The following is a 15150-nucleotide window of genomic DNA, read 5'->3' as shown; positions in this document are numbered from 1 at the left end:
TAAAGGAAATAAGGATATACCTGACCTCCATCTTGAGGTAGTGACTCCATTTTGGGTTCTCTGTCTTTCTGTATCTTCTGCCTGGTTTTACTCCATTTTGTGTTCAGCCTATGTCCCTTTTGTTTAGTTTTCCCGCTTCTACCCTCGTGGTTCTAATTGATACCAGATGTGCCTTAGGCTGGTTAGGAAGAACATATTAGATTACGTATCCCAACCTGAGATATAACATGCATTAAATATGAATGAAATACATGGTATGAATAGATGAACGATGGGGCCCAAGTATGAATGGATTGTGAAAGAATTTGTACTTAAAGTGAAATGTTTTATATAAAAAGAATACTAAGGAAAAATCCTGAACACAGCATCTGGAATGGTTAAGTTAGAATCGGAGACCTGTAGCAGTCTCCAGCATAGGAAGTCTTCTGTGGGAGTATCAGTGAAATTTGAAGCTGTCAACTCAGGGAGAGGGGGAAACAGCTCCTCCTTCTCCTTTTTCTCTAAGGCTGACAGAGAGGGCTGAGAATATCTCAGCACTTAACAAATGCAGGTTCTCTTAATATACCTTTTGTGAAAAGGACAAAAAGAATATTAGATATGTAATAAAATGTTAATGTATATTCAGAAATGAAGGTAAACAAATATGATTTCTGAAACTTTTAAACATAAAGGAATTTTCTTTGTCTAACTTTAAAGACCACCACCTCTGTTTTTGGTTGGCCCACGGCCAATGATGTCACACTGGACTAAAGGTATATAATGGGGAGCTTCGAAGTATCGAGTTGAGTTCATTATCAGAAGGCCAGCATTTTGGCAACTATAATGACCTCCCGCTAACGCAACTAGTCTTTTGAGTTCCATGATGGAAAAATAAAAGCAATAAATAAATAATTATATTTTGGTGAAACTTGCGTTATGCGTCATTTTCCATGTTTTTTGTTATTTTTCACACCTTGAATGAAAGCTAGCAGCTTAATTGGCAACTGCAGCTTTATGAGTGCGCTGGCATCCAATTAACCATGCTCACATTTTTTCCAAAGCTACTTCACCAATCAATAAAAAACAAACAAACAAACAAATTCCTTTTCATAATGTCTCTTTTAATTTGCCTCAATATATATTCAATATATACATATGGAACAAGTTGTTACTTGTAGGCAGTCTTTAGAAGACTAATATTCTTTCCCCTAAGAAGCAAGCCCTATCCTGACAGAGCAAGCCACAGAGTATTTTTTTAAACGGATAAATAAACAAGAACGTTCTAAAACGCTAACGTTATGTCTTGAACCTGATTGTTTTTCTTACGTTTCCATTGTCCTAGACTTTTGCCTGAAAGTCAATAAACTTGGCTGTTTTTTCCAAGTGATACTGTTCTTGGGTCTCCCTCTTTAAGGTCAGTGCTCTGCTCAAGTCTATCGCAGGTAGCTCAAGTTATGTGCACTTCGAGGCAAAGAGAGAGGGCACTTTTGGTATACCTGCAGCTAAGAAACAGAAAAGCTTCAAAAAAGAACATCAAAGCATCCCTCCATTGACAAAAGTCCTTGTGGAAAAATGGTACTTTGGGATTCTAGGTCAGTACCTGCTCCATTGGTTCTAGCTCACATTAACACACATTTCTAATTTTGAAATTAAAAACCCAACAACCCCTCCCCATTTGTTCACTCTTACTTTAATTATTTTGTGAAACAGAAGAAAAATACCATTCACTGTATTCAAAACAAAAAGCCATTTGTTTTACCTACTGGAATGAAAGGACAAGCTGTTTGCTAAAATAAGTTGAATTAGCAAGGTTGTCTACTGTTAACTGTTACTTAGATTAGGACTGTTCACTTATGGCCATTGATTGCAAAGCTATGGTCCTGTTTATTATCACTTAAGTAGGAAGAGCTCAAGGAGCCAACCAGAACAGAAAAACAAATGTTCTCCCTTTTTCTTTCGTCCCGTCTCAAGATATCCTAAGATAACATGGATGACAACAGCAGTTAGAATGAGCCGTGATGAAGAGGCAAAATTGCACCAAAATATGATGCAGCTCTTTCAAAGCAAGGAAAGAGTTTTACTTTTAAAAGTGACATCAGCTGGGTTGCTCTGGGCACAGGCAAGGTGAGAGGTTACCCCACTGCATGCATGGAAATGTAGTTCTGATTCTTCCCATTTACTGCTCTTAGAAAACAGGACTACAACTCTCTAGAGATTTGGATGCCACTTTGAAGGTAATAAATAAAAAAATAAGATAAATAGAAATAAAACAAAGCAAATGTTAGTCTCGTTTTTGATTTATTTCTATTTATCTCTCTACATGCAATGAAGTAGACAAGGCCTGTCTCTACCTGTCCTTGTTGACACAGAGCAAACGACACTGGACTCCCTTAAGCAGGTCATATACAAACCCATGAATCCCCCCCCCCCCCCCAAAAAAAAAAAAGAATTCAGGAAACATTTAGCATCAAAATGAACTAACTTTCTGCAATAACTGAGAGCATGACATAGTTAAAATAATAAAATCGAACCCAAAAGCGATGATGTCTAATAAGGGTCTGAATGAGCCCAGACTCAAGCAGGTTCTAATTATAAAACCTTTGCTAAAAAACAAAACAGCACAATACTCTTAGGTCGCAGTTATAATTTGGCTCAAATTTGGCTCAAATTTACTGCCTCATATAAAGTGATTGTCCTCATAAAGCCAGTAAGAGATCATATCTTAAATACAGCTAGGACACCTGAAGAACGACATGGGGGGGGGAGAGAAAATATATCACCTAAGAACAGAATCAAAAGCAAAAAAACCCCCAAAAAACCCACACAATTGTGTCATAATCCAAGAAAAGAGACCCAAGTCTTATAAATTGAGTTACTCAGCTGGCTAAGTAATCAAGAAGATGTTGATTCAGATGCAACAAACCAAATCTTTCTATCATTTTATTTGCCAGAGATATCGTTTCAACTAAAAAGTTTGTTATAAACAGAACCCAATTGACATACACTAAGACTTGATATCTTTTCTTAGATTGCGACACAATTAGATTTTTTGTTTTGACGTTCTTAAAAAGTAGTACCGTATGTTTTTCAATCCTCTGCAGTGGGTGCGGCTTCCTTATATGGGGCGGCCTATCTAAAGACATTGTAGATCAGCTGCGGAGTCCCCTGTACCTGCACTTCCCTCCTGGATGGCTGCCGGCTGCCTTGTTGCAGGGCAGGGGCGATCTTTTCAGCATCCAGCTGGCCCCACACTGCTTCCTCAATGCCTGCACCAGTTCTCATGAGTCCCGTGAGAACTGACGCAGGCATTGAGGAAGCAGCATGGCGCTGGCTGGATGCTGATAAGAATGCTCCTGCCCTGCACCGCTGGCCACGAGGCAGCCGGCGAAGGTATTTACTGGGGGGAGGGATATATAGGCCACCCCATTGTATAGGCCATTTTAGGTTTTAAAACGCTTAGATAAGCCGCGGCTAATAACATGGGGGCGGCTTATCTAAGAGTTTTAAAATCTAAATCGGCATTTCCTGCAGCCTATATTTGAGTGAGGCCTATACATGAGGAAATACGGTAATGGTTTCCTGTAATAAGAGTGCAGTCCTGATTTTCTGGCACAAACAGGACTAAGAGGTGTTCAAATAGTTAAAAACATTGTTGCATGAAGGACTTTATGTACCACCATGGAGCATTGGGATACTAATGCAATACTCAGCATATCATTCCCTCTCTCCCTCCCTGAACTGTAGCAGACCCATCACCCAGATCCCTCCACCCCCCACGTGTCTCTTCATGAGACTGCCACTAGAGGTCATAATGGCCATTCTGAAAGTGGAGCTAGTAGGGGCAGGGCCAACCAGACCATTAGGGTCTGTAAGGTAGGCTGGCGTAATGGGGCGGAGCCCAGATTATTAGCTGCTATATATTCTGGAATATTGGATAGATGGGACTCTGCCACTGGAAGAGACAGCAAATCAGAGCCAAAGATGTCCATCTTTAACTAATAATATTCTATTTTCTATATCCCCAAAGGTTCCAGTGAGGATGATGAAAGATATGATAGAAACATTCAAATACCTTCAAAGTAAAAAACAAAACAAAAAAAATGAATGCACAATAGGCAAACTTTTTTCGATGGAAACCAAGTTTTAAACTAAGGGAACATGGTACAAGATTCTGAGGGGGGAAAAACTCAGAAGTAACGTTGGAAAACCTTTTTTTCACTCAAAACATAGTGGATGCATGGAACAGCCTCCCTATGGGAGGAAGCAGAGGTTAAAATAAAGAGTGAGGTAAGAAAAGAGCTGAACTGAAAGTCAGAGAGAGATTAGCCGGCATTGCACCAGAAACAGAACCGGGCTTTAGAGTCCTTTAGCTACACTGCTGTCATATTCTATGCTTCTGCCTGAAATAAGCTCGTAAGTGGCATATTAGTGTTTTCTTTTTAATCAACTGAAGAACTTCATGAGCATTCCTAATGCTGCGTTCATAGTGCAAGCCACCTAAAAATGTTCTAATGCATCTTTAGTGTTATGTTTGCATGTCATACCTGACAATAAACACTGAAACCAGAAGAAAACAAGATACCGAGACAGATGATCTGGTAATGTCACTTACAAACCCCTTCGTGTTGCTTCAGCAAAAAGAATAATTAAAAACAGAGCAGCTGAATGAATTTTCAAGTAGAAATAGATCGATTTTGGAAGTTAATACTTTAAAAAATATCCCAAGGATGCTGAAGATGATGCCAAAGTTTTAGATGTTTTAGCTGTTGTCATCCAAGACCTGGTGGAGGTTCTCCAGCACATTGATGGCTGCTGCTTGTCTACACCAAACAGAACTTTGGTATCTTGGACTGTCAGCCTCATTTGTTGGACCTGGTCAGGTGGTTTTGAATTTAGTCTCTTGATTGATAAAAGAGGATATAACCTGACTCCGAGTTTTTCGAGATGTCCGATGTTAAACCATAGAACTCTTCAATGGCTTGGGCATCGATTTTCTGCAATGCAAGAGGCAGCGTTAGAATGGTTTTATTTCTGTAGCCAGCCCTGTCGAGGAGTTAACACACACATAATATCACTTCAGAACCCAGGAAAGTCAGCAAGTGCTGGTAGACAGAGCTGCTAAAAATAATTTGGAAAAGATTTTCCTCTGAAACACTATCTTCTGTTTCGATGCTGCATTGCTATCTTCTCCTCTGTCCCCTTGCATAGCACCGAGAACTCACTAAAGGATGCTGAATTACCAAAATGCCTTGAAGAAATATTTATTTGGTACTGGCATCTCATTTCACTCTGACATCCTCATATGTGACAACTTAACACACTTCTTGTCCAATACAACGGCAGCCAGGGAATACCAGATTCAGGTAATTATTGTCCAAATGCTAGAATGCCAGGCTTTTTTTTTTTTTTTTAAAAGGGGGGGGGGGGGATAAATCCATTATTCTTTAGCTTGAGATGTCAATGTGTTTTGTTGGGGCCTTGGCAAGAGAACTATGCAATAGCAGTCTCCAGTTTATAATGTGTTTGATCTTACTAGCCAATCCAATCAGCGCTGACACCCTCAATTAGCTAAGAATAAGCATTGTGTCTTCACATCAGCCTATATACTTTTTACTTCCTCTGAAATGTGACTGCACAGCCCATCCACCCGAGAGCAAGGAGTTCAATAAGATGTTTCAAGAATGCATTCATGAAATTACTATGAAATGTCTCAAAAACGAAGCCACAAAATAGGAACCATAAACTGCTTAGGAATGACTTTGATAGGTGGCAGGTCAAATAAAAAGGAAACCTGAAACTGAACATTAAATTATTTAAGCATGATCCTACTGCACCAAATAAGGACTGTCGCCTTAAAGAAACAGACATTCTTCAACAGATAGGGCATGCCAAAGTCAGATGGGATGTCAATACGTGTAGCATCAGATAGAAAGGAAACAGGCATGGAAAGGCAGGTGCATGTGTTTTCATGGTGTCCTAAATATTAGGACTGTACATTTAACACATTAACGAGGCAGACAGCGTGCCAGACTTTAAGAATAAATGGGATACCCATGTGGGATCCCTACGAGGGTCAAGATAAGGAAATTGGGTCATTAGGGCATAGACAGGGGGTGGGTAAGCAGAGTGGGCAGACTTGATGGGCTGTGGCCCTTTTCTGCCATCATCTTCTAGGTTTCTATGTTTCTATGATGGGTCATTTGGCCTTTATCTGCCATGTTACTAAAGTTCTATGACATCTACTCCAGGAAGTACTTCTTCACCGAAAAAGTAGTGGATCATTGGAACAGACTCCCACTCCAGGTGATAAAGGCCAGCAGCATGACGGATTTTAAGAGAAAATGGGATACTCACGTGGGATCTTTAAGGGAGTAAATTCAGGGGAGGGGATACTTGGAATGGGCAGACTTGGTGGGCTATAGCCCTTTTCTGCTGCTTTTTTCTATGTTTCTATGTTTCTATCACAATGCAGGTGTAAAGAGCCTTAGCCTATAGGAAGAGGAGATGCAAATGTTAAGAGCCTTAGCCTATAGGAAGAGGAGATGCAAATGTTAAGAGCCTTAGCCAATAGGGAGAGGAGGAGAGAGTGGCTGCTGCAGACACCAGAAAGTATTTCTTCACAGAGAGAGTGGTTGATCATTGAAACAAGCTTCCAGTGCAGGTGATCGGGCAGACAGCGTGCCAGACTTTAAGAATAAATGGGATACCCATGTGGGATCCCTACAAGGGTCAAGATAAGGAAATTGGGTCATTAGGGCATAGACAGGGGGTGGGTAAGCAGAGTGGGCAGACTTGATGGGCTGTAGCCCTTTTCTGCCGTCATCTTCTATGTTTCTAACAACACGATTAATGTATTAACACTAGCTTTTATTAAACCATGTAGGCCAGCGAGGTAAATGCTCTGACACTCATGAGCACTGAAGCATTTACCTCGCTGGTCCACGGTAAAAGCCTCTGCTGCAGTTTTATCAAAGGAGCCCCAAGGCCTGGATTCTCTATAAAGCGCTGATATGGGCAGCTGCCTAAAAAACAGCCGCCAATCGCGTGTCAATCATGCGACGGTGCCCTATAGATAATAACGCCTCTACGAAAGATAGGTGCCGGAAATGTAGGCAAGGGTTTTCCAGGCGTACATTTCCCACGCCCATCTTTGAATGAATCACACCTACATAAGTGCTTTAGGCTGCCTAACGCCACTTCTGGCATTAGCCACGCCCATAGTTGCGTTTGGCGGCCTAAAGCGCCTCCAACACATATTATTTAGGCGCTGGTAGGCATTTTAACTGTGTTGTTTTTTGCTGTTTTAAACAGTGTTTGTTACTTAACTTAGATGACAGTAGGGCGCCTACCTGCACCTAAATATAGGTACCATTTCTAGAATCTCCCCCTAAATTTTTAACATAGTCAATGCATCTTTGTCTCTCCCCATCCAATATTGCTCTCCCCCTCTTCCCCATATTCCAAAATGTGCTGTCTTGTCTCCCTGTCCTCATCCACTCTCACTGGCAGGGTCGGCATTGAGGGGGGGGGGGAGGGCCTGTGGACCGAGATGTCCTTTCTTTCTTCTCAACCTGATCTGAAGCCTCCCTCGCCTTTTCAAATACCTTTTTGGATTCAAAAGGGGGGCTGCCCATGGCCTCCTCACACTGTTCTTCTGTTGCATTTGCCCAAGTGGAAATAGGAAGTTGTGTCAAAGGAGAGCGGATCGCAGCAGAGGAATAGCATGAGGAGACATGGGGCTGCGCTGGAGGATCAGTATTGGAACAGCAACCCCCCCTTCTGAATCCAAAAAGATGAGGGGGCAGGGGGACTTCAGACCGGGGTGAGAAGGGCTGCAGGTTCCCCTGGAATAGCTAATTTTTAAAAAGGGATAGTTGTTGGACGGAAGGGCATTGGATGAACTCTGTAGGGGAAGGGGAAAGGCGAGAGACTGGATGAGAGGGTAGTTGAAAATAATAAGAATAAGTAATAAATGTATTTATATACCGCAATACCTCATGGTTCAATGCGGTTTACATAAAAAAGTAAGAACTGTAAAAACACAGCAAATCTACACCACAATACACAGTACATTATATATAAAACATAACATTGAGAAATTATTAACATATGTAGATTATACATATTTATCAAAATCAAACAGATAAGTTTTTAAAGATCTTCTAAAGGTAAGAAGAATAATTTAAGATCAAACCACTAAAACTTTTGTTCCAAAGTCCTGCCTGAAAGGATAGGGTTCTATTAAGAAATCTTATTTTTAATCTTGTTTTTAACCTATTGTAAACCGCCTAAGCAGGATATCAAATACTTAATTAACTTGAAATTTTTGTATGCATCTTTTATTGAAGGGGGAAAAAAATAAGGTTGTGTTTCGTGAAGAATGCCTGTTTTCTACTGTTTAAAATGATCTAAAAGGTAACTTGGTAAAAGACATTAGTGTTTTGTTTTTTTTTAACAAATACAGGCCAATTTAAAGAGAAGAGAAAGGGAGAGCATTTGGTGGGTACGGAAACTGGGGGAGGGGAGGAAGGAGAGGAATTGGGGGGGGGGGACCCCAGCATGTCTAACAGTGGCCCTGTCAGCAGGAAGGATATGGAGCAGTGTAAACCATGGGGGGAGGGGGGAGGAGGAGGAGAAAAATGTGGCAATGCAGGATATAGGGGTGGGGAAAGTTAAGAGCAATGTATAATATGGGAGGAGACAAGGCAATATTAGATGGGTGGGGCAGATGGAGCAATGAGGGATGATGGTTTTGGTTTTTTTGAGGTAGTAATGATAATGGTGGAGAGAGGAGGAGAGACACAGTTATGCTAGATGATTAGGAGGCGGGACAGAGAGACGGCAATGCTGGCGATGGTATGTTGGAATGATGATATAAGCGATACTGAATGGTGGAGGGAGAGACAGAGAGATGTGATTTTGGATGGTGAGGGGTGGAGAGAGAAGAGAAATGCTGGATGGTTGAGGAAAAGAGAGAAAGGGATGATGCTGGATGGCAGGGGAAGAGAGAGACATATTGGAAATGGGGTAGGGAAGAAAAAAAGAATGAAGGGAGATGGTGGACATGAACAGAGGGTAGGAGAAGCGAAGAGAGGAAATTCACATAGATGGCAGGAAATGGAGGAGGTGCCACCCATGGATGAAGGGAAAGAAGAGCTGGAAACTAGATAGGTATGAGATGGAGGTATAAAAATAGAAGAAAGTTGGATGTGAAAGATAGATATTGGGCAGGGAATGAAGGTGAAAGAAATAGTGAATGGACAGGAGGCCCTGGAAACAGAGCTCAGAGAGAGGAAAGCAGAACCGGAGGCAGGGAACAAAGTGTTTAGAAAAATAAAAGACAACAAAAAGGTAAATAAAATGATTTTCTTTTCTGTTTAGCAATTTAAACATTTCTGCTGTCTATATTTTGCACTGTATAAGACAATTAAAAATTTTTAATCAACATGCAGCCCTACTAAATATACATGAACTTTCTTACAGAGCCACTCTTTTCCTAAAAGCAGCACGCTCATATGAGTCAACCCATCAGTTGAATCCTAAGCCTATTTCCCAAACAATGGCAATGAACAGGGAAGTCATGACCCAGGAAGTGGTTCTTTCAGCTGACACATGAAGGGTGCCACTTTGATATTTTGGTATGAAAGATAGTAAGGTAATTCTATAAAGCAAGCACCCACATTTACATGTTTGTGATGTGCACAAACATAAAAAAAAAAAAAGGCACACACATGTACTATGCACATATACATGTAAATGCCAAGAATTTTGCCCTAAGCAAAATTCTGAAAATTACCTGCTTAATTCACAGAGCACATACTTGAAGGCGTGCATACACAGGATGGAGCATGGGAGGGGACTTAGGCAGGGCTCCCACTAACACGCATAACTTACAAAATACCTGCCTTTTTAGGTGCTCACACTTATACCAGCAAGTGCCTAGATCTTAAGGATGCTGGTACCATTTATTTATTTTGCTTGACATGCTGCAATGGGCCTGAAAGACATCTAGAAAGAGGAGGAAATAGAAAAAAAAACTAAAACTGAACAGACAGAGGAGAGAAAGGTAGAGAAGATACATGAAGTCAGCTAGATAACTTTCAGTCAACGGAATGGCCAAGAGTCTTGGAGAAAAGATGGGTCTTGAATACGTGAACAGAGGGTTTGATCTTGATGTGCAAAAGGAGTGAATCCCAGAGCTTGGGACTTGGGTAACTAAATGCAATTTCACAGGAAATGGTTAGAACAAGGAGATCAGCAGCAGCAGAGTGGAAACAATGGGAAGGGATGATAAGATTAATACAGAAGACAGCAGCGAGAAGATGGACTTTGTAAACTAGTAGGCATTTATACTTAACACCTGTAGAGATTGGGAGTCAGTAACTGGAATGAAGCAGGGGTGTGTGTGGTCAAAGCAATGGGAGTTGTAAAATAATTTGATGGAAGTGGATTGGATAAGCTGCAAGCATTTGAGGGAGTGAATGGGGGAGTTCTGCGTAGAGTAAGTGATCGATAATGGAACATGGCGCCTTGAATTTTATTCATGTTGCAACTGAAAGCCAGTTCAGTGACCTACAAACTGGGGAGATATGATCTGGTACTGTTATATCAGTTGCATAGCTACATTTTGGGCTACCTGTAAAGTCTTAGGTAGAGGTATAATCACATTACCGTAATCCATCAGGATAAGCACATTGTGACGATCAATATCACCATCTTAGTCACATCTCAAGTCAAACCACTGGCATTAAGCCTTTGAGGCCAGGATTCTCAAAAACCACATTAAAAAGTGATGGTCTGCTAACGCAGCCGTTTTGATAGCGAATCTAAAAAAGCGAGACATTCTCAAAAAAATCACGCATGTAAATGAGGTCGGCGGACAGCAGCAAAGATCTGCTAAATTTGCAAGTGCCCATCGCTGGTGATAGCAATGGGCACAAGCGCAGAAAAAATACATCAAGAACCCCCACCCAAACACAACAACAGTGGGAGTGATGTTCAACCAACAACCCCCTCACTCCCCAGCAGCGGTCTCTTGCTGCCCTCAAATCCCGGCTGCAATCCCCCCCTGCAGTGGGAGAGATGCCCACACTGTCCCGCTGCCCTAAAATCCCTACTGCGAACCCCCCCCCCTGCAGCAGAAGAGATGCCCACAGTCTCCCACTGCCCTAAAATTCTGGCCATGACTCCCCTGCAGCAGGAGAGATGCCCACACTCTCCTGCTGCTCTAAAATCCCTGCTCTGACCTGATCCCCCCCAACCCGCACTGGGAGAGATGCCCACTCTCCCCTGCTAACAAGTGACCTCCTCCCCCGTCTCCACCCCTTACCTCAAAATAGATGACCTGGAGGGATGTGGACTCCCTCCTCCCAGCTGCCTGTGTAGTCTAAAATGGGCCTTCCCCTCCCCAGTGCATCTTGGGATGCACAGGGTGAGGCCCGAGGCTCTGATTGGCCAGGACACCTCAATCAGAGCCTCAGGCCCCTCCCCACATGCTCCGGGAAGGGGCCTAAGGCTCTGATTGGCCCAGATGCCTAAGGCCCCTCTGATGGGGCATCTGGGCCAATCAGAGCCTTAGGCCCCTTCCTGGTCCACAATCTCCAGCAAAGCCTCACAAACCAGGAGTCCTCCCAAGTAGGGATGACAACATACCCTCTGTGCAGGCTGTCCACCACACACAAGATGCAATGTGATGTTAGGTATCATGATTATTGTTACAGTGTAGCACTCTGAGTTTTTTTTGTTTTGTTTTAATTCCAAGGAGATAGATGGCATAAAAATAATTTTAAATACATTCCTTTCATACTGAACTCGTATAGTAATTCTAACTACTTCTTCCCTTTTACTGCACGTGAACTGGGTGGATAGGCCATACTTTCCTCCACAGTGGAAACATACTTTGTTATTAGTAGAACATCTCATCAGCATGCATCCCTCAGGCAAAAATTCAATATGGCCTCAAATAAACATATTATTGGAAAATCATGTGGCACTCTTATGACACAGTGCTATTTGGCATGATGATGAGAATAACAAGCTTTTATTAGTCATGACAGGGGTTCCAATTTAACATATAACCAACAATTGGAAGAATCACAGAAACCTTAGTTATACATTTTGGTGGAATACATTATGTCATATATTTAAAATGGAACGAGCAATAGCAATACAAAGAGGGACTAATACTAAATTTATAAAAATATGGGGGCCATTGACAAAATATTGTAGTGAATAGTCATCACTTCTTCTCTTATTTTCTTTTTCTTCTTTTGGCACACCAAAGGGGGGAGGGTGTTGGGAACAATCTTACATAATAAGTTATAATATGTGTATATTCTGATTGAAAATAAGATGAAGGTTGGGAGGTAGGGGGGGTTAAATGTATCATTAGATTTTTATGTAGTAGATATCAAAGTGCTATTGTGTAATAACTTGTTGAGTTATATTATTTTGTGCACTTGTTGTCAAATTTGAAAATGAATAAAGAAGGGGCGTGGCTTGGACACGCATGAAGAAAGTCGTGTAATTGAAGAGCTCCGTTAAAAAGACCTTGAAAGATTAAATAAATTGAATGAAAACGGAAGATATATTAAAATTTCACTGGTCCTATGAATAATAAAGAAGAAAAAAGGATGGCAACTGGTAAACAGAATAAAAACGACTTCGCTGTATCAGGAAGTAGCAAAAGGGCAAAACCGGAGCAGGAGAGCAGTTTAAAACTGACAGACACAGAAGTTATGAAAGAGTTAAAAGAAATTAAAGAAATGCTTTCTATTATTACTAAAAAAGTTACCGATTTAACAGAAGAGGTTTCAAATATAAATAAGAAGATGGATGTGCTTGAATTGAAATCTAACAACTTAGAAGAAAGAATGCTGACAGTTGAAGAGGAAATCTGTTATAGCCAAGCAGACAGGAAAAAAATTGAAATACTTATTAAAGACCTGGAAGATTTTTCGAATCGTGAACGAAGAAGTAACATCCGTCTGATTGGCTTGCCGGAAGGAGCAGAAATAGGAAATCCTGTCACCTTCATTGAAAAATTACTTCCCAAGCTACTTCCGTTGCAAACTAAATTTCCCATAGAAATAGAAAGAGCACATAGAGTGCCGTTAAAAAGAGCAGTAAACCAGCAAGGACCAAGACCTTTTATTTTTAAACTATTGCGACACCAACAGGCCATAGAAATATTACAACTGGCCAAGAAAAATAAAGGTTTGAAGTATCAGGATGCTTTTATACATCTAGTGCCGGATTTCGCAAAAAATACAGCTGTAAAAAGAAAGAAGTTATTGGATTTAAGACCAAAGCTGAGAGAATTAGGAGCGAAGTTTGGATTGGTATACCCTGCTACTATGAAAGTGACAATTGGAAACAAAACTTTATCTTTCAATGATCCAGAGAAATTAGAAAAATTTATTCAAAACCAGGAAGTACCAATGTCTTCTTAAATTGTTTATCATATTTTAGTTCCTATATATAGATAACTGAATATAGTTAAATAACTAATTTGATAAAAAGGTATTATAAATTGATTTGGAAAAACTATATAGAATGTAATATATTCAAATCAATTCAAATATTCTACACTAACGATATTCAAAAATGGAATTCAAATGAAATCAAAATTCCAAAAAAAAAAAAAAAATAAAAAAACTTCTATTAAGGGAATAAGTGAATGTTTTAAACATGAACTAAGTTTATTAAAGGAAGATATGAATGTATTAAAGGAAAATATAATATAATATTAAAGAATGAATTTATAAGGAAAGATGTTCAGGAACATTCAATATTAATTAATAATTTTCAGATAAATGATTTTCATTTTTAGAAAAATAGAAAATATTTGAAAGACTACTTTATAATTTTAATTAATTTAATACAATATAAAGTAAAGATCTTCCTCCATGGGGGGATGCGCAGTGGGGGTGCATCTCGAACATATATAACACTAGATACAGAGGAGAGAATAAAGACTCAGATTCCCAGATGTCAAAGCGAGGGAACTACATGTGATAGACAGAGCAGACACCGGAACTATAAAGAAAGACTTTTGTATAACCGTTGAACTTATGGACAGATCTTGTTGTTGCATCGTATTGATCATATAAAGAGAAGAACTACATACATTGGGAAAAGAAGAAAAGAAGAGAAAATGAAAATTCAAAACGGAATAGAAAACTACAATCAAGAATAAAGGTGGACTGAGATATACTTGAAGGAAATGAGTTTGTATTGAAATTATTCTCTCTTCTGGATTCAACTAACATAAAAGTAAAAGAAATATATATGTGAAATCGAGATGTGCTTTTACGGTGGGTTCCTCCATAGGAGGGGGATTTTTTGATCATAAAATACTTAATTATATATCATTGAATTCCCATATTATTTAAAATAAAACAAATAAGGGATTATTTATTGATATATATTTATTACAAAAATAACAATTTAGATAAATTAACAATATAATATGCTTTGAATATTATATATATATATATATATGTGTGTAACATGGCTAAATTATATTATATTTCATTTAAATAACAAATGTTTTAATTTATAGAATACAATAAGAACAGGTCTTATGGAGTGCTTTATTATCGACTTAAGATGCATGCTACCAAGTATACACAATTTTTAATTAAAAGGGAGGGTGGGGTGGGGGATGGGAATAGGAAGAGGGGAAAATTAATAATTAAATCTAGAATAATTAAAGAAAAGTGCAGATATCTGATCAAAATTTTATTATTAAGAAGATATTTAATTTTACTCAAATTATTAAATGACAATTAAAATTTTTTCCATTAACGTCAATGGTCTGAATCACCCAGTAAAAAGAAAAAAAATGTTAGGTTTCCTTCACAAGCAAAATGCGGATATTTATTTCATGCAAGAGACACATCTTACAGGGAATGAATCTAATAAACTAATTGGGGGATGGGTATCTAAATGTTTTTTTGCTCCTGCCTTAGGGAAAAAGGCAGGAGTAGCCATACTTATTAATAAGAAATGTACTGCTGATTTTAAACTTATAAAAATTGATCCATTAGGAAGATGGGTACATATCAAAATGATAATGGGAAATACAACCCTGGACTTATTTAATTTATATGCTCCTAATTCAAATCAAATGGAGTTTTTTAAAAAAATTCAACAGATATTACTACCATT

The 15150-nt window shown here is 39.5% G+C and overlaps 1 protein-coding gene across 1 annotated transcript in view; it reads right to left on the bottom strand.

Moving 5' to 3' along the window:
• Window positions 1-1079: 1079 nt before the first annotated feature.
• Window positions 1080-15150, bottom strand: part of LOC117360815 (ubiquitin carboxyl-terminal hydrolase 12-like) — a 71125-nt gene continuing 57054 nt past the window's right edge. Inside the window, exon 9 of the mRNA XM_033945252.1 lies at window positions 1080-4973. Within this exon, the coding sequence (XP_033801143.1) occupies window positions 4872-4973 (102 nt within the window). The 3' untranslated portion in view covers window positions 1080-4871. The remainder of the gene's footprint in view (window positions 4974-15150) is intronic.

Source organism: Geotrypetes seraphini, chromosome 5, assembly GCF_902459505.1.
Source record: "Geotrypetes seraphini chromosome 5, aGeoSer1.1, whole genome shotgun sequence".
In the NCBI taxonomy this organism is placed as follows: Eukaryota; Metazoa; Chordata; class Amphibia; order Gymnophiona; family Dermophiidae; genus Geotrypetes; species Geotrypetes seraphini.
Note: the sequence above shows the minus strand (reverse complement) of the source record. Positions and strands in the feature narration are given on the sequence as shown.